General features: G+C 37.2%; 1 protein-coding gene across 1 annotated transcript in view; it reads right to left on the bottom strand.

Moving 5' to 3' along the window:
* Positions 1-2,231: 2,231 nt before the first annotated feature.
* LOC6565139 (zwei Ig domain protein zig-8) overlaps positions 2,232-20,011 on the bottom strand; it is a 42,260-nt gene continuing 24,480 nt past the window's right edge. Inside the window, exons 3-6 of the mRNA XM_032738220.2 lie at positions 15,354-15,564; positions 8,504-8,631; positions 7,589-7,757; positions 2,232-3,263 (exon numbers count right to left, since the gene is read on the bottom strand). Coding sequence (XP_032594111.1) covers positions 2,860-3,263; positions 7,589-7,757; positions 8,504-8,631; positions 15,354-15,564 — 912 coding nt within the window. The 3' untranslated portion in view covers positions 2,232-2,859. The remainder of the gene's footprint in view (positions 3,264-7,588; positions 7,758-8,503; positions 8,632-15,353; positions 15,565-20,011) is intronic.

Below are 20,011 nucleotides of genomic sequence, written 5' to 3'. Positions count from 1 at the left end.
AAGCGGGTTTTTCAGTATTCTAGTAGCTAGAGACCTTAAGATTGGTTTAAATAGAATTATGCTCTTTTTTATCCGCTTCTGAGAAAATGCACAGATATTTCCCTGACTGTTCCGCTCCTCTTCACAGATAGTGAGAATCTAAGTCGCCCAAATTTTTTGGAAGAAGAGTCACCAATATTCTTGGTCACATATGCAGCAGAAAATTTGGGCAAAAATATTGATTCCCACTTATAGATGAAAATTTTTCAACTGTGCTTAGCTGTTTTATCACTGGGAACAGAGTATTGCGGAGTCGTGAGAATCAATTTGTCTGCACTTTTTTTGGTCATATTTTTGAAAACAACTTATTCAAAGATACTCAATGCTAAGCATATAGTAATTTAGATTTTGAATATTGTCCAAAACGCTGCTTTGAACTGAAAACATTGGATGCAAATAATTCGAAATGCGTTTGGTAAGTCAAGGTTATCTTTGGGGTTGACCGTATTTACTACCCAGTAATTTTTGACTAGAATTCTTAAATCTTTTTACTTATGGAGAGAGCATTTAAGGATATTCCTTATTCAACACTGAAATGCATCGAAACTTATACATACATATACATAAATGGTATTTGTGTCTGTGTGTGCTATAATTTATCGCCGTGCTTATCTCGCGCGCGCTTATCATTGATGTTTTGGTCATCGGTTTTTTGTTTAGTGTTTTATTGAATAAGCTTGAAATTTGCTAGACGTTCATCACATTTATTAAATATACTTTCGAGCTTTGAATATTTTTTATTTGATTTGGTTTTGCTTATATATGTTGTATTTATGTACTAAATTTATGCATTATTTTATTATAGTATGTAGTACTTTCTGTAGAGTGAACATTTTTTTTTGCGATTGGGCGAATTTTTTAAAATATTATAAATTGGGCTTGTTGGCTATTGTGGCTAGGACTTGGTTTGGGTTAAACCCAAATTTGGGGTGGGACTATCCATCGTTTCTTTTTTTTTGTTTTTTAGCTTGGCCAAATTCCCATAAGTTAACACTTAATAAACGAGCAAGTGTGTTTTTACGTGACATAGATTGAAAGTGATATAAAACACGTTGCTCCTTTGCAAAGTGCTCCGAATGACATAGAGAAGTAGAAAGCCACAAAAGGGAGAGAGAGTGGAAGAGAGGTTTGAGAGGGAGAGTTAGAGAGAAAGAGTGAGAGATAAATGCTTACATAAGTACTTATAAATTGCTGTATTTAGTATGGGTAGTTGCTTATCCTGACAATAATCATGTTTCTCATGTGTGTGTGTGTGTGTGTTGAATTCTCTTTGCTTACAAGCGAACATTAATACATTAATACATTTACACACTCAAATACATATGTAAACGTCCTACATATGAAAACGCGCGCCAAACTTACGGTATTTAAATTACCTACGATAAGTGCATAAAAAAAAGTAAATGATAAAATTAATCACTTACATTTTATACATACTTGGCCATTCAGGAGTGCACTATATTCATACCCTTGCAGTGGTTATTATAACTAATAGCAGCCATTGATTGCATTTCGAAAATCCAAATCCATAAAGTATATACAAATATAAATATAAATAGTGCCTCAGCCAAAATAAACAATCTAGAAAAAAGTTACATGTACATACATATATACATATATATGTGTTGAAACCGGCCGGGTCTGATCACAAAGTTGTCATTGCCGTAGTAGGAACAATCGGTCGGATACAAAGCTTTTTATCTCGTACGAGTTTGGTCGATTTCATTAAAATATACCAATAGCGGACAACTTTCCTTTTTTCTTTAGCTGCAACAAGAACGATGGGTTGAAAACTGAATTACTCGCAAGGTTTTGTTGTATAAGAAAAAACCTGTTTGGTAATTTTGTCTGCAAGGGTATTTAATCTTTGGCAAGCCGAAGAGCAATTTTAAGATTCTACAGCATGCAATTTCAAACATTTTCAATGTATGTACATATACACATATGCCTATACATATGTATGAGCTATATGTATGTATGTTGCTTGCATATTATGTATGTATGTGATGTAAGCTGCATAGTTATTGCAGCAACTCTTTTCTTAAATATTACTATAGTCTTGGGCTTAGCCTAGATAAAACAACGACAAAAAAAAAGTCGATTCCCTTTGGGGTCTTTATATTACATACATATACTATGTCTGTATGTATTTATATTTAGACATCTATAGCTTAACTTGTATGTGTGTGCGTGTGTGTAAGTGTGTGTGTGTGTGTGTGTGAGAGTGTGTGTAGGTGTGTGTTGCTAGTTGCTTGCTTATCGTACGTTACCTGTTGAGAGTTCAAAGTAGACAAGACGAATAAACAAACACTAACTAACACAAATTACTTTAGACAATTATTTAAAGTTATGGCAAATAGTAAAATTACATTTAGTAGCCCTTATGTAAGCTGACAATTTGTGTGTATTCATGTGTGGGTGTGCCTGTGTGTGTGTGTGTGATTGGGTATGTTTTGGGTGTGGGTCTGTGTGGATTTCAGTGTAGTTGGCTTTACTTGCGTCATTGCCACAAAGCAACATTTTCACTACTTTTTATTTTTATTTTTTTAATTCCTGTTATTTGATAATAGTATTTTTAGAAAATTGATAAAAGTGTCTGCGTTTCAGTGTTTTTCGCCTGATGCAAACCGGCCTCTTAATTTAGTGATAACGAGATTAACCAACGATACACTAGTATAGTATTAGGTTCGAATCATAAACATATCTTAAAGTCGAAATAACAAAATACAAACTTAGGTCCTTAGCTTCTTAGAAAGTCCTTCCCATGGGGTCTCTGCATTTTTAGACTGCAACTGTGGCAGCTGTGCCAGCGCCTGTCAGCTATGTCGCCGACGGCAACATGCCGTACTCCAACTGATTTCCAGATAGCTGCAACTCAGCGCAGCTAACCGGAGCGATAACGTTGGCAATGGCGATGACGGCGAAGATGTCGTTGGCATTGGCATTAGTTTTGTTGCTGGTGCTGGTCTTGTTTCGTTGCTCGAGTTCAGTTGTTATTGTTGCTGTTGTTGTTGTTGTCATATTAGCTGTGGTGGTGGTAGTAGTGGGTGAGGAATGGTCGGTGGACGGGAGACGAGAGATGTACGACTCGGTCCCGGACCCGGACCCATTCCCGTTCAACTCCAGAAAGAGCAGTAATCCGCACGAGAGCAGCAGCAATAGCAGCAGTTCCGGTGGCTCCAGAGAACCGGAGCTGCCATGATGCATAGCTGCTGGATGCTCGCCTGCAAAATTGGTATAGTTAGTGAGGGCAAAGATACGGTGCAGGAATAATAATAACGTTGAGTGGACAAAAGATAGAATGAAAATGAAAACATAAGCCAGCAACGTTGGCGAGCGCGTGCTGGCGGCAAATGCAAAAGCTTTATTGTCTATTAATTTAATTGCCGGCAATAAAAGAAAACCTAAATACCCAGTGCCCTCCAAAACCGAGCTCATATACATATTTCTTACTTCCTATTCACACAGAGACAACAAAACACATACCGATGCGCACTTCACGCGAATTCACTTTGAAAAATTAATTCTAAAATAACTTCTGCGCTCGCTATAAAATTTGGCGGGCAACAAAATGCCACATTGTGCCAACAGTAAGCGCTTTGGCTTTAAGTTCAAACAGCTTGGCTATATTTGCGTCCTTACTCTGTAAATACTGATGCACCACTTGGCTACTTGCTATTTACCATTTACTATTTTTAAATTTTTCTTTTTATGTCTAGATCCCGAAGGTAGATTACTGGTTTATTTTTACCAAGATTGATAAAAATTGTCGAAGAAGTGGATAAGCCCATAAACTCCATAGTGTTGAAGCTAGTTTGGATGATAAAAGGTCTCGACTGTAAAAATAAGGAGAACTACCGGGAAAATATGTACATTTATTGCAAAGCATGTTAGAATGCTGTAGTCAAACGAGAACTCGAGTACGAGATTCCCTGAAGCCAGCTATTAAATACGTTGAGCGCCGTTTGTTATCGGAATTAAAGTTATGTCGATATTCACGAGTCAGACGAATTATCGATTAAAATGAAAGAAACTTGATCTGTGCGTTGTATACGTGAATTTCTATGCTAAATCTGAAGTCTCTAGCTCTTATAGTCCCTGAAATCGGATATTGCCAAAGTTAAATAAATTAATTAAAAAATTAGTAATGAATGGAAAAATGTTATTGTTAACAATGGATCCTATATAAAAAGTTATAATATTGAGAGTTATTTTAGATGAAACATACTTTTAACAGCTAAAACAAATATAAAGGTATCTAATTGATTAACATTTAAAGTATGAACGTCTTCATGATAATCCACAATTTAAATCCCTGTTTCTCAGAGATTGTTCCTCCAGTAGGAAAAAAACTAAAACTTTATCGATTAGGTTGTTGAATGACAAAAGATACTTTAGCAGAGTTGGATTCACTTGAAGAATATGATATCCCAGATTCACATAATTCCTATAGTGAAATTGAAGACATAGAAGCACATAAATTATTAATAATCAGGCTCCTGTTGGTATGTATGGATGATAAAGCACAAACATAATTGTCCAATTGGTTAATACAATGATATGAAAACATTACAAAAACATTCTTCGTCGGGTTTATAATCAAAAGTATATACTTTCTTAGAATTATTGCTGTATTGTCTTATTGCTGAAATTCCAGTGGTACTCTTATTATTATCCCAATTACTCGTATGTTATAATTTCGATAGTTGAGATCCATCGACGTATTTAAATATTGTTTTATACAATGCATATGTGCAAAGTGGCAACACTTCTATTTTAACTTAAAGTATATTTATATTGAGCTATTAATTGTATTTATATAAATATTTATTGTCGTTTAGCTTGCTTTACTTTTTTTTAAAACAACTTAAGGACGCTTGTCAAATTTATTTCTGTCTTACACAATATAAAAAAGTTAATAACATATATAAAAAAAATTTTAAAAAAGACTGGTCGAATGAAATCAATAGAAACACATATTTCCGGCTCTGCCTGCTTTCTAAGGGTGCAGTTGGGTATGTCAATAGATTTTGAGCTTAACCCGCTGTGGGAATTGCAAATAACAAAATAGTAGAGATTACATTTGCCTGTCATCTTTTTTTATGTGTGTGTTTGTAGCAGTTCAGCTGCGAATACATGAGAAATTAAAAAGAAAAAAGCGAAAAGTTGGATTGTAAAAATATTTAATGAAAAGCCATTTAAATATTTAAATTGCATTTGGGGTGAAACTCTAATTGGAAGTGTGGTGTTTGTTTAATAGTAAGCAGCTTTCAATTGAAAACATATCAATGTTTAACAATTATCAGTCAGATTAGACTGAAAACCTCATAAATTGTAAATGTTAAGCCAATTAACAGAAATTCAAGCCATACCTTAGCATTAGCTGATTTATATTGACCGATTAGGATAGATTTTCGGAGGGAGCAAACGCTATTTCGGCTAATTCAAGTGAAAGGAGAAATCTGTACGGAAAAATGCTAAAATGACAGCACTGCCGCCGACAATTTAATCTGAGTAAAAATATCAGACTATTTAATTAAATAAATAAAACACCATTCAATTTCGAAAAAAGTAATTCTAAATTCTACGAAAACCCTTGTAAAAATACCAAATTATTCAGTTAAAAATCAACAATATTAAATAATATATATATTATTCAAGTATGTAAGTATGACAATAAAAATAAAGACGAGATAATGGCATGGGGATTTATTAGACAATAAAGTGCAAAGATCACAACCAAATAAGCATATTGTATGCTTATTAATGAAATCCGCACGAAGCACGCTTGTAGGAAACTTAATTATGTTTTTATTGACATCAGGTCATTTAATAATTGGGCAATGGGCATGTGTATGCTAGAACTAGGTATTGGTATCAAGCACTGGCGATTGAAGTATTCTTTTTATGATATGAACTGCTGAGAAATGTAGTAAAATGCGTCCTGCAGACACGTCCCTGGATTTGCCTCCCTGCTTAGTCAGTTACATTGAGTGCAAACAACTTGTGTTAATTACTTAAGTTTCAGCAGTTGCTCCACTTAAGAAGTTGATATTGTTGTCTTTCATACCCTGTATCCCGGAGTGCGTACAGAGACTTCAAATTTGACATGCTAAATGCTCAGATCGAACTGAGTACAAATTTATTCATTTTTTCTTCATTAAATCGATACATATCAGAATTAAGGGCAGCACATATTCATGAGAACATTTGCAGAAATGAATGATTCAGATCTGTGTACAGGGTATGTGCTGGATGACACTTTAGTTGCTGCTGAGGGTTGCTGAGGTTCTTTTCTGCTTGTTGTTGCTATTATTATTTTAGTCTAATTCCGTGGTGTATTTGTTGTAGCGAGCCGCTTACAAGCCAAAGTCATTTGCGCTCAAGTTGTTAAACTTTTTGCTTTGTAAGCTCTTTTTTCCGGCCACGGCGGAAGTGGGGAAGAACAGATGAGAGGACGATGGGGGCTTGGAGAGTATAATGTGGAGAGCGTAACGCAAAGCGACGAACTGTTGGAGAGATGTGACGTAAGTGAGTCAAAACTTACGAAAATGTTGATGCCCAAAGTTGCTAAAAACTAATTTTTTACGACTTTGGCAAATGTGTGAATATCTCTGCCACTAATCAACACAGTGTCACAAAGTTGGGCATCAGAATGACTGCTTTAATTGAAACTATTGAAATGCCAGTGGCGGAATTTCCGTGAATTAACCGCTTTTATGCCCTAATATTAAGTACACAGGGTATATTACGTTTGCACAAAGCAACTAGCATTAACAAACAACTCTACTTATGGCTATATGTATTTATGAATCTTGCTTTGCATGAGTTGGTCGAATAAAATCACTAATCGTCGTAATTCAAATTAATTAATGGGTCAAAAAAGTCTTCTTTGAAATTGTGAAGTGAAAACAAATATTGTTAGATATACATGTATATAAATTCATTATCTACTATGTCCAAGCTCAGATCAATATTTTTCTGATATATGTTTACAAATAAGTATTGTGCTGCCATAGAAATAACGATCAATTAAAGTATATATTTAAATAGCAAGTTCGATTGCACTAGATTTCTTTTGATTTGTCAAAAATCAATGTGAAGTACAAAAATAAATATATCTATATATAGACGTATATGTATATTTATATATATGGATGTATATATATGCCACGCAAGTCCTAGGAAATGCCACACAAGTGATAGGGATATTGCGCATACGCCCAGCTGTCCGTCCGTTAATTTTTGGTCAAGCTTGAATTAAATGGGTAGCATTTGGATTTGAGAGCAGAGCACCGCAGTAAGCAAGTTGTCGTCAATCACAGCCGCGGTCGTCTGTCAAAGTAAGTCAAATAAGCTTAGTTGGCTTTTGGGCGTCGCACATTTGTCTTGCCACTGACCACGCCGATGACGACTTCTCAGCCAGCCAGCCAGCTATCCCACACCACCCACGATTAAAGCGCTCTCTGCTCGCACAACGTTCCAAGCTCCGGCAATATGAAGGAAGGTTGAATATGGAAACGAGGGTTTTGCATACCGGGCTACTCACCATCGACGATGTGCACGCGCACCGACGTCGGGTTGGCATTGGATGGTGAACATGTATAGAGTCCGGAGTCCTGTTGGATGGCCTTTTGTACCAGGAGCCGACTGCTGGTCAGCACACCTTTCTCAGTGACTAATGATATGCCGCCGCGAGGTGAATCGAAATTTATGAGCTGAAATGAATAACAGAACCAGCGTTAGACAAAAGTAAACAAACAGCTAACAGCTTAGTGCCAGAGCCAATGCCAAAGCAGATTCTCTGCTATTTCCCAGCGAACTGTTTTCGTCCATACATAAAAAAAAATATACATATACTTATATATATCTAGTGTCTCTATCCCTGCGGCGGCAGCTTACGGCCCCATGAGTTTGTTAGTTAAATTTTTATTAATGATACTATTTGAGTCCAGCTAGTCTAGCTAGCTGTTTTTTTCTTCTTTTTTTTGTTGTTTTTTTCATCAGTACCAATAAACATTGGCCAGACCCAACATGTTATTTACGTACACTATTTAAGAGCGCACATATTATGAGCAGGATTTACTAATTTTGACATGTAGGGATACCCTTATTGAAACGACCATATCAAAATTAATTCCCAAGTGTCGTAACTTTCGCATAATGTTACAATTTACTGAAGTGGTTGCCCATTACGAGAGCAAAAATAAATACTTATACTGTAGGTCGTATTATGTTTTAAATAATTCTAAGCTTGAAATTCGGTTCAGCTATGACAAAGTTATTTAAACTTCAACCTTCCCTTGATCTAAAAAGAAACTGGCGGACAAACTATGCCCTATAAATACCTAAGCATGATAAGCGGGTTGGCCTTAATAAAGTTATGCAATCTAGAAACCTTCATTGATTTCTCAGGATAAAACAGAAGAATGCTTTGGTTGTGTGTAGATAACAAAGTACTCACCTCTCGATTGTGCGACCAGACGACGGCTGGTGGTGGTTCCGGTGCAAATTTAACAGTACAAGTCAAATTGATGGTGGATCCCATATTGATGTGCAGCTCAGGACCGCCAATGATGTCAGTGATGGGCTCTGCATTGGGAGAGAGGTGATAGGTGACAGATAAGTATAAAAACGTTAGTCTGTGTAAAATATTGAGAGATGCAAGGTGTCCTTTGCCCACGACAAACCCCTACTTTCGTCGTATTTGAGGAATACTCCTAGCCACGAAAGAAAATGAGGATTTTCAAGCGTTTCGTTAAGGGATTTAAACGGAAAAAAAGAATCTAACAAAGTATCATCAATGAAACACTACACTTTAAATAATGTCAACAGCATGATTTGTTATAAGCGTGTTCAAAATATGTATCGCTTTCCCATTCTATGTGTCTGTAATTATGTATTCCGAGTACTGCTTTCGTTTTCATCTTAGGCAAATTGAAAGTTTACCACAATTTAATTTATTGATTTCAATGTTCGGTCTTTGTAAGCTTCCGCTACATTTGCCAGCAAAAGAGCAAGGAGGCGTGGTGATGTGTGGGGGAGGGGCTTGAAAGAGAAGTCTCGTTTGCCCAGGCAAAATATAAAACAAAAGGCAAAGGCAGCAAACGGTGGGATGGTGGCTGAAACGCACACGGCCTAAGCGAAAAACCAATGGGAAAACAAACCCAAAGTCTAAGCCAAAGTCAAATAGGAATGGTTTATCCTGCGGGCTCTCGAGTGATAGTACACACACAAACACTCGCAGGCGCACACACACACACTCAAAGCAACGCCCGAAATGTCAGGGAGTTAATATCAAACAAGCATTGCGCATACCACACGTGGGACCAGTTGCCAACCATCAAACGCGCTTCGATTATGTCTGTGTGTGTGTGTGCGTATCTCTCCTGATGGAGTAGCATGCATCAGGTTTATTATTTATGCCATTCATGCGGCGCCGCACCAAAAATTCACAATTCTACATACGCACATTCATAGAGGAAATACCCGCATTCATCTTTGGGCCCAGCAACTGTTTGTATCCCATGAATAGCTGAATTGATGACCCCTTTTCTCTTAATTTGGTTGCGTCAGCGTGGGGCTTATTGTCATTACCCGAAAATAAGCTGATTGCTTATGCATTTGTTGCTTAGATCATCCTTTTGTTCCAGTAAAAATATTTCCGATAATCATCAATATCAATCTGGCTTTCGATTTCAGAGCTAAATACATTAAATATGATATCAAATGTATGTTTATATTGCATAAATCCCAGATCTATCAATAAATTTCTGGATGACACATTAAGACCAGCTAGAAGGCGAAGGAACTGTTAAGGAAGAGTATATACTTTGGCTTTTGCTTGTTTGCCTCTTAAATTAATTAACTTTGATGGTATTTGGCTTACCGTCACATATGTAAAATATTTGGACGACATGCATATGAGAAAACTGCATAATTATCCAAGACTTGGCACCGGACAATTAATTAGAGTAGTTTCTTTGATGGCGTGCAGAAATATGCTTTCAAATTAAAAAATGCTTGACAAAGAATGGGGGTTCGTCAATCCACTGATGAAATCTTTTGACTGCAAGACAAGATTAATGCTAAAAATACACATTTTTCATTCAGCTGAAAAGTAAACCGGAGTAAAAACCATCAAAATTTTAATTTAATTAATAAACTATAAAAAGTCATGAGTACGTCAACCGAGGTACGATTTAGTTGTGAAATAAATTAAGGCTGACCAATGAGCTGTCAAATTTCTTATTCCAATTATAGCTAGAAATTCAGGATTTCTAAAGCGCAATCTTGTGGAAGCAGGAGCGCGGGTGTTTCGCGTGCTTTAATTCAAATGTTGCAAACAGACAACCGGACGGATATTGTAAATATTACATACTCTCTTACTCGACTGCCTTTGGCAACCTTTGCAATTGACAAGGCAAACGATGTGTAATGTGTCTTTGTGGAGGGAAAATTGTCTCCTAAAGAGATTATTGGTCGCTGTCAGACTTTGAACCATCGATTCATTTGTGCCACAAATTTCTGCATGTCAACTGTAAAATGGTCCTGATTATCTGATGGAGCAAAGAGCAGTACAACAACCGAACAACTCGCATTTCAGCAGTCGCATATATTGATGAACTTTAGCTTTGATATTGACTGAGAGCAAAAAATACCACTTCAGCTGCTCCCGACTATGAAATACTCTACTTCGTTACCTTAGCTCTAAAATCGAGAGCGATTCAATTGAAAACACTTTTTTTTCGTTTCAAACTAGAGCGTAAAAGCCCATCGACTATGTGGAATCTGTAATTGACAACGATTCGAAAAGCATTAAAAATGCATTAATTTTTTTTATTGGCAAACACAATGCATTCACATACAAATGCTTGCGTACATTAATAAATATTTGTATATATGCACGCATAAATTAAATAAATAGTAATTGAATTAAAAGTTCACTCTAGCATTCAAATATGAATATGAGGTGAAGAACAAATTTCCATTATCATGTTTAAATTGATTATGTAAATTGCATTGCCAATTGAGCTTTGTGTGGCAGCTTGCAAATATGTACTCTGATGCATTTTTGTCTCAAAGCCCCAACAAGTAGAAAAACTGGTGGTGGCAATGGACAGTGTGAAGTGGGCAGTTCATGTGGCAATCATAATTTGCTTTTATTATTCGTGTGACATTATCTACTATCAAAAGAAAGAAAATTTGTTATGTTCGGGTGCACTTAAAAAATAATAAACAAGTTATTTACAAATTAAATTGCAATATTGACAAACAACTAAGAGTGCTGAAGTAAAGAGTGCTTGACTACGCGACACCCTAAGCCTATCTATTAAATATATTAAGTTATTAACTATTAACACGTTATAGTTTTACTGCCAAATTTCAACTGGAAGACCTTAAGAGTGGGGTTTATATCGATCTGCATACGCGAAACTGGACAAGCGTAGTTTATACCGGAGATGCTTCCTTCTGCCTGTTACATACTTTTTGCAGAAAACCATTATACCTCTGATACCCATTTTTAATGGGTATAAAACTTTTTATTATATTAATTTGTTAATTTATTGCTGAAAAATAATATTAAAAAAAAAAATAGTTTGTAAAATGATTTAAATGAAGTTGTTAAAGACTTGTTATTAAGTCCAAATTATGTTATTCCTGTGAAATGTGTTACAGCCTTTATAAATAGAAAATGATGAAAAAAAAAAAAAATGATGTAGGCAACATTTTGTCGACATTGACGTGCCCTTTCATCAAGCTCCGGTGGTTTTAATTTTGGCTGTGCCCTGAGAGTTGAGAAGCACCCTTGGCTTAGATTTGGTATGAGCACTTTAGATGTCTGCGATGTCTGCGATGTCTGCAGCAGAAATGTGATATATGTGCATATGTATATGAGTATGTTGTTTCTCGTTAGAGTAATCAACGCACTCTGCTCTTTTTTTTTTTTTTGGACTCAAGCCACAGAGATGTGTTTCGTTTATATTTTGTTTTTGTGCTTTTTTGTTTGTTCTTTGCGCCTAAGCGCCTTTCACGCACAACTACATAAAGTAATATGTTTATGTGTGTTGTATGTTGTTGTGCGGTAATGTGTGTAGTGTGCGAGTATAACTCCCGCACTAGCCTTCATCTGCATATTCGTTATGTAACTGGGTAACTGTCCTAACTAGTTTCTAGCATCTCTTTCATGTGCCACGTCACTTGTCCCATTTCGCTTAAGACCTTTGGGAATCTTCGCTTATTTTGGTATCTGTTTCGCCTTTGGTTTCAGTTTCAGTTTCAGTTTCGATTTCTGTTTCTTTTTTCTCTGTTTCGGTGGAGTGGCCATGAAATTGTCTAGATTTGCACAGCGTCGGCATATCCCTTTTGCTACTCCCCAAACCCCCCGATACCCTCCCCCCCCCCACCGCACACCAAGTGGTTCTGTGAGCCTGCTCCTTGCCGCTTGCCCCCATCGTCCGTAATGTTTCTTATCAATGTCGCGACGAGCCTGACAAAAGCTGAAAACACCCATGTCCCTACTGGGACATTCCACTCCACTCCACGCCGCTGCCCGATAAGTCAACGAACATCGCATTTGTTGTTGCTATTGTGCGCGACAAAGTCGGGCAGACGAGCGGACGAGCGGACGAACAGACGAACAGACGAGTTCACAGACAGCGTGAACCATGCAGTTACTAATACAAACAAAGACACACAATCCCACCGACCATATGTACAGTATTCATATACATACACATATGCATGCTTAAGCTGCAATGTACTCCTCTTGCTTGTTGAACAGTTATGCCACACACACACACACACACACACACACACATACACACACACAAACTAGCAGTACACTAAGAAAGTAGCCCTAAAATGCCGTATTTTTGGCAGCAATTTCTACAATTTACGTTTGTGGTCTTCTAAAAACTACGGTTTGCATTTCTAAATTTCGGTGTGGATTTTTCTGAAATGTGGAAAAATGATGTATAATTTCCAGGATGTTGTTTACAATTTATTCTATTATACATGTATATATTATTAATAATAAGCACTTGTATGTTCATAATAATTTGAAAAAAAAACGGGAAAAATTTCACGGGTATTTGGACCCGTTACACGCCTGGATCGCGAGTTGAGATAATTCACACTGAGCTATTCTGGAATGCAGACGACTGCTAAATACTAATATAAAACCCTAGCCAGTAAATATCATTGCTTGTTTCTGTATTTTAGAAAGGATTTTTCTAAAAACTAGGTTGCATTGCTATTATTTAAAAATGTTTTCCTTAATAATAGAAAATATATCTAAGAAATAGAAAAATACGTTATAATTTTGATATTGTCGATTTGGGGCAAGCCCTTCTAAATTTTTAAAATATTTTTCCAAATATTTTAAAATTATTTCTAAAAACATATGTTTTATATTTTATGGCGATTGTCATTGTCATTTTTTTTTTTTTTTTTTTTTTGAGTGTATGGATATGCACACACACAACACATGACAGCAGCAGCTTCCATTTTGCAGACGGGGAACCAACATGCAAACAACCGCAAATGTGTTTGTACGTGATTTGAGGCAAGACCACGCCCCTTCTAGTTTCATGTCAGCCTGCCAAACGCCTCAGCGAAGTGTTAAAAGTTGAATTATGTGTGTGTTTGTGTTGACATTATAATAATGGTTTGGTTTATGTTTATAGTCTGTTTCACTCTCGACAGCTGGCTCGACTTTCCTCGCCTCGTCCTTGTTAACTTACAATTCTGTACTTCTCTAGATGTACATACATACATACATGCAAGCATACAAATGTATTTGCCAAGTGCATATAAATTTGAGCATAACATCCATGTATGTGTGTATGTTAGTATGTTAGTATGTTAGTATTTCTGTGTTGATTACTACTCAAATATTGGTACAGTGGAAAATACAAATAAACATCTTTGCATTATTTGTGTTGCCAATTCTTCTCAATTGCTCTTTCTTTATCTCGCTCTCGCTCTCTCTCTCTCTCTCTCTCTCTCTCTCTCTCTCTCTATAAATATATATACATTTCTCTCTGTCTCTCTCCCACTCCCTCTTAAAAAAAAAACTGTTGAAAAATGCATTTAATTGACTTTACCTCTCTGAATATACAAAAAAAAAAATGAGTGAATAACTATTGTGAAAACTTTTTGTTATTCATCAACTATGTAAAAATGTTATGGTTACCAAGAATTAAGACTGAGTCGGACAATGAACAGAGAGAAAGACAATGCATTGGAGGCTCTAGAGAGAAAGGGCATTTAAATAAATGTTTTGCTGTTCATTAAAAAGATGAAAAGACGAAAAGAAATAAACGCACTTTTAAAACTGTGAGTGAAAATATTTAAACAGCAATTTGGGCATCAACCACAAAATAAAATGTAAAATAAAATGAAATAAAATTATACGCAGCACCATGAAGCATTAAAATGATACTATTTTCGAATTAAGTAGAATTCATTTAAGACGGACATGCCACAGTGTGTAGCAACACTCTTGACTTGACTTGACTCGACTCGAATCGACTTGAGTTGACTTGAGTAGAGCATAAGTACGTGTTGTTTTGGTTTTTATAGCCACAAAATGCACAACTTGTAATTTATGATACGGGGCATCTACCGCTAGCAGCCGCCGACCCGGCAGCGACACCTCAAGCTTAAAAGGCACAGCATCCAAGAGCGCCCCAAGTTGAAAACGCTAAAAAAAAATCCCAAGACTCACGCTCCTTCGTGGGTGTCGTCAAAAGGAGGAGGCGACGGCGACGACGGCATCGTTGTCGGTCTGTGAAAAGCCATAAAGTGCAAATGGTGCCCAGGGGAATCATCAAACAGCAAAAAGCTGCCATAAAACGACACAAACATTGCAACAACAACAACAGCAACAACACTTTAGAGGTAGGTTGAGGTCCACGCACACACACACACACACACCCAGATACCCAGAGACACCCAGAGACACCCAGAGATACTCACTGGCACACACAGTGAGCTAGATCCAAGATATAGATACGGTCAAGTGGTCAGCTTTTTTTTGCGGATGCTCCTTTCGAGCAACACTTCCTGCTTTCGACTTCTGCCAGATTGGATGTCAGACAGAGTCCACACACAGAAAAGTGCCTGGCAAATCAGTCACACGTAGCCGTAGCCAAATAGTAAAAGCGTCCAGATGGGAAATGACAGCAACCCCCAGCTAAGAGGCTTTACCCGACCTATATATATACATATATATATATATATATATATATATATATATAAATATATATATGTGTGTGTGTTGCCACACCCGCAGGTTAATTGATACTCACCCACAATATTCAAGTAGACAGGGTGACCAATTGGCGGAGTCGTAGAGATCTGACACTCATAAATACCCGAATCCTTGCGCTGAGCATAACGGATGCGCAGTGTCCAATCCTCGGCATGAGGCGAGTGCATTGCCTCAAAACGCTGATCTGATGTATACGTATAGCGACCCACAGTCAGAAGATGTATATCTCGATGGCGCACCCAAGAGACCTGAAACAAAGCAAAGTCAGCAAATCAATGTTAAATTAATAAAGGTCCTTTATACAATAAATATATATCCAAACAAATAGGCGGAAATCTGCGAAAAAACATTCATGTTCTTTCTGCAAATTGAACTTGAGTCGTCTATAATATGTATTTATTCCAAGCCTCGTTTAAGAACTCGGCGGAAAAGTGTTGAAAACAGATTTATTGATTTCGAAAATTCCATTGAGGAATTAACTTATCTGTTTCGAGGTTCGTTCGATCGGTTCAATGCATATTCATTTCTTAAGAACTGTTGATAGATTGAAAAATTCGACATAAGCAACATTAATTAACTCTTAATATATGAGTTTTTTTTTTACTCTTTCAAATTCTCTTACCAAACATTAATAGCCGCAACTGCAAAAAGGTTAGCTGTACTCGAACAATTTATCATTTTGGCTTGCTGCCGAGTCGCAGACTCCGCTGCCAATTTCTTAGTGCTTGTATCTGTGTGTGTGTGTGTGTCCGTTTGTGTGTGTGTGTGTGTCGGCTTTGTGGGCGCCAATTAAACGATGATGAGTGACTTAAGCGCGCGTAAAAGCGTTAATAATACATCAGCAGCAGTTTGGCAGCAGTTGCCGCAAAAGCTAATAACAACTTAAGGAGTCAATTTTACTTAAAACGCTTACATCGATATTATAGCAAACAGCAACCTGCGTTCATAAAATCGTAATCATTATCTTCTTTAGAGACTTTAGAGACGAGGGGTGCCGGGAATCTGCTCTGATCAAGTTTGATTACAAATTGTGATATGAACACGCACAATCTTCTTCAAGCTTAATATCTTGGCATGCTTCACAAAGGGGAAGTTTAACTTACTCCTTTTGAGAAAAAGTTACGTACTAAGAATAATTACAATCCACGTAGCTAGCAAGATTGATTTGGCCACATTGTGCGGCATGACGGCGCCAAAGGAGCACTGGCAGTGTGCCACAGTAGCGCCATTCTTGGCGTAGGCAATCGCCCAGCTAGCGGCAAGTTTTGCCAGACTTTACAGCTATCGGACAATCAGAGCAGAGTGCCACCGAACATTTATCCGCAAACTCGTCTCCGAAAGCATTACTCAGCCGATGGCTCAAGGCCAATGCAGTGTAGATAGTGAATGTGCTGCATTCCATTGAGCACTTGGCATTTGAGTGGGATATGCTCGCAAATGACTTGATCCTGAAATGTTTTGGTAAATCTGCTATAGTTTATGTACTTGTCGAGGGGATTATGATTTGTTTTCAAATTTGCAACGCCTTCGAGTAGACGTCATCGACATATGTCAGCCAAAGTGTAAAAATTGGAATGCTACGTCCACGAAGGGGCTAGAATCGATAATCCCGTTAATCGTTAAGGTCTCATATCTCTCACAAAAAATAGAAAAGCCGCAAAAAATGTTGGACCACGCTGGCTACCGCTTCCAAAAACGATAAAAGCCTACATCTCCGACAATTTAAGAACTATGGTTAGCAAACTTAGAAAGTAGATTACTAAGATCGTTCCCCAAGGCGGTATGAAACTCTTTCCACATTTTTTTAAAGTCACGCTTACTCACGCCCCCAAAATTCACAGTCACAGTTACCAAACTAGGAAGGAGGGAGGAAACTTCCAACTCTTGGCAACACTCAACTTGTTCTGTGCCACCTGTTACCAGGTGATATTACTTATGGTATCAACGTTCTCACTTGTTTTTCACTATTTCATAAAATGTTTTCTGTTTTTAAGATATTTAACAGAAATGCAAACCCATTTTTTTGTTTGTAACACACTTTCTAATATTTTCCCTTTCGACTTTCGTCTCAAATGTTTTATTTTTATTTTTTTAAAGGACTTAATTAAGACAAAAGTTAACACCCTAGAACTTATAATAATAAAAGCAAATGCTGTGTAATTTAAGAAAAAAGTAAAAATATTTTAATTTATTGAAGAATTTTATCTTGGAATTAAGAAGGGATAAGCAAAACCTTTCGCTTTAATAATTCGCCAAAAGAAAGCGGAATTAATTTCGTATAGAGTCAGCTCTTTTATTTGTCATCAGCTGTGACCACTCCTCCGCTGATATTATGACCTCGTTGTGCTGACCAGGCACGCCTTACAAGCTTAGCTCTGTATCCACCATTGTGAACCAGAATCTCAAGGATAACCCAGATCTAAAGTACATTCATAGATTGTTTGAGATAAGTTGAATCTTTTATTGATTTTAATTTCATTGCCTGAAGCTGGCTCTGAAAGTTGTTTAATATATTACCGTTAGCAGAAATGCTAAGTGTTTCGAACTATTTGCTAAAATGTACATCTAGTTTTAAATAAAATCTTATTTAATTCGAATTGACGTGCTCGAACCTGGATACTCAGCATTCATTAAAAATACTCAAGTAGAGGAAAGAGCAATTGCCAAAAATATAATACCCCTGCAGATAAAGGTGTATGCACAGTATATGTATGTGTGTGACAGTGTAAGGGGGCTGGGGGATGGGGTATGGTGGATGGGTACAGGGTGTCTGATAGTTGAGCAGCCACTTCCCGGGCACACTTGCTTGTTAAGTTCACCTTACTACTTTTTAGATAAATAAAGGCGCGTTCAGCTGGAATAAATTGCTGGTCGCTTTATATTACTTTTTAAGGTGTTCTTTTCTTTTCTTTTCTTTTCTTTTATATTTTTATGTGTTTTTGGCCAACCAGGCCTTTTGTGTCTTGCTTTTGGCTCAATTGGCAACAACTTTTTTCACCCGAGGTCTTCACACACGCCACCCACAACCTCAGCCGGAGCAGCAGCAGCAGTAGCAGCAGCAGCAGCAGCAGCAACAGCAGCAGAAGCAAAGTGTTTATTTATTTTTATTCAGTCGCCCTGTTTTATCCTTGTCGTGCATCGTCACGACTCGCCCCGCCCTGCCCTGCCCTGCCACGCCCCGCCCCTACCATTCCGCCCAACAGACAAATGCTTATATTTTGCTTAAGTTCCTTTTTTTTGTTTCTTTCTTCATTTACTCGATGCGGCTGCGGCTGCGGCTGCGGTTGGAACTGCGGCTGCTACTGCGACTAATGTTGTTGCTGGGTTTTTGTCACCGCAGGAAAAACTACGTAGCCAAGTTAAAAGTTGCTGGCATGCCTTTAGTGTCAGTCAGGCTGCTTGCTGCTTATATTGGGTAGTCATTTAAGCCAAAAAGTAAACCAATTGTTAGTTTTAATGGAATTTATTGGGTAAATATTTGCTTAGCACAAGAAATTGCTTGTGAACATTTGCTGTCGTCTGGTTGATTTAAGATTAAAACTTTTTACACTTAATCCCCACGTATATTTCTGCGGCTTAGAATCGCTGACTGGAATGCCAATCAAGGGGCTCTCACTGAGACCGGCAGTGTTACTTGCCAATTATTTTGCATACATCAGCCTCTCTCTCTCTCTCTCTCTCTCTCTCTTTGTGTATCTATCTAGGGTCTTCATTAGCAAAGTGCTCCCCGTTAGGCTGACGAGGATATCGCTTATATTGTAGTTTGCCTGTCAATGTCTGGATGCGTATATTTTGCTTTGTATTTTGTGTTGTTGGCAGGCTTAAGGAGATGATGTGGCCTTTTATGATTTATACACGTCCAAGTTAAACGCCAACGCCAGCAGCTATCGCAAAGCCATTGTTATGCATCTTATATATGTCGGTCAATAAATGTCCTGCAAGTGGTATGTATGGCGAAGTAAGGGATAGATGGGACAGGGGGCTTCTTATCTGCTGCGGGCATCATCAATTTGTTCAGAGTATGTCCCTCATTAGCTTATATCAGGAAGTTTAAGTTTTTTAGTTGGTCAGTTCGACTAGCAGATACCCTGCACCTGTATACCCTAAATAAACCGAACATATAACGTATATCGTATCTTAACTATCAGTTATACTCGGTGGATCAAAGTCGTTGTCTAAATATGGTGGGATATTTTCTCCAACAAGAAATGTTGCATAGAATCGGCATCGAATTTACTCAACTATTTATGCTCAACATAAGTTCATAAATAAGTTCATCTTTTAAAGCTCTTTGTACCATTAACCCATTAAAAATGGGTGAGGTTGTAGAAGCTGATTTGCAATTGTGCCAAATTATGTACAGGCCCTTCTCGTATAACACATTAATTATTATATCATTTTGTCGATAATTTCACCCGTTTCGCTATTATCGATATAGATTGATTTCCGAAAGCAATAAGCAAAAATAATAATAATAATAATAACAATAAAATGAGCTCTTAAATTGTAATTAAGATAAATAAATAACCCAAATTTAGTCAACAAAAACGTAGTTGCATATTAAACAAACTAATTTTAACAATACTGTGTTTTAAAAACTGGCTTCAGGGTATCTACTATTCGAGTTTTGTTTGATCTTTTTACTTTTATCAATTTTGTATAAAATGTGTCATTTAACGTATTTTGTTGTCATCA

Source organism: Drosophila grimshawi, unplaced genomic scaffold (assembly GCF_018153295.1).
Source record: "Drosophila grimshawi isolate 15287-2541.00 unplaced genomic scaffold, ASM1815329v1 contig_848, whole genome shotgun sequence".
NCBI lineage: Eukaryota > Metazoa > Arthropoda > Insecta > Diptera > Drosophilidae > Drosophila > Drosophila grimshawi.
The sequence above is the reverse complement of the archived record's forward strand: the minus strand, read 5'-3'. Positions and strand labels throughout refer to the sequence as shown.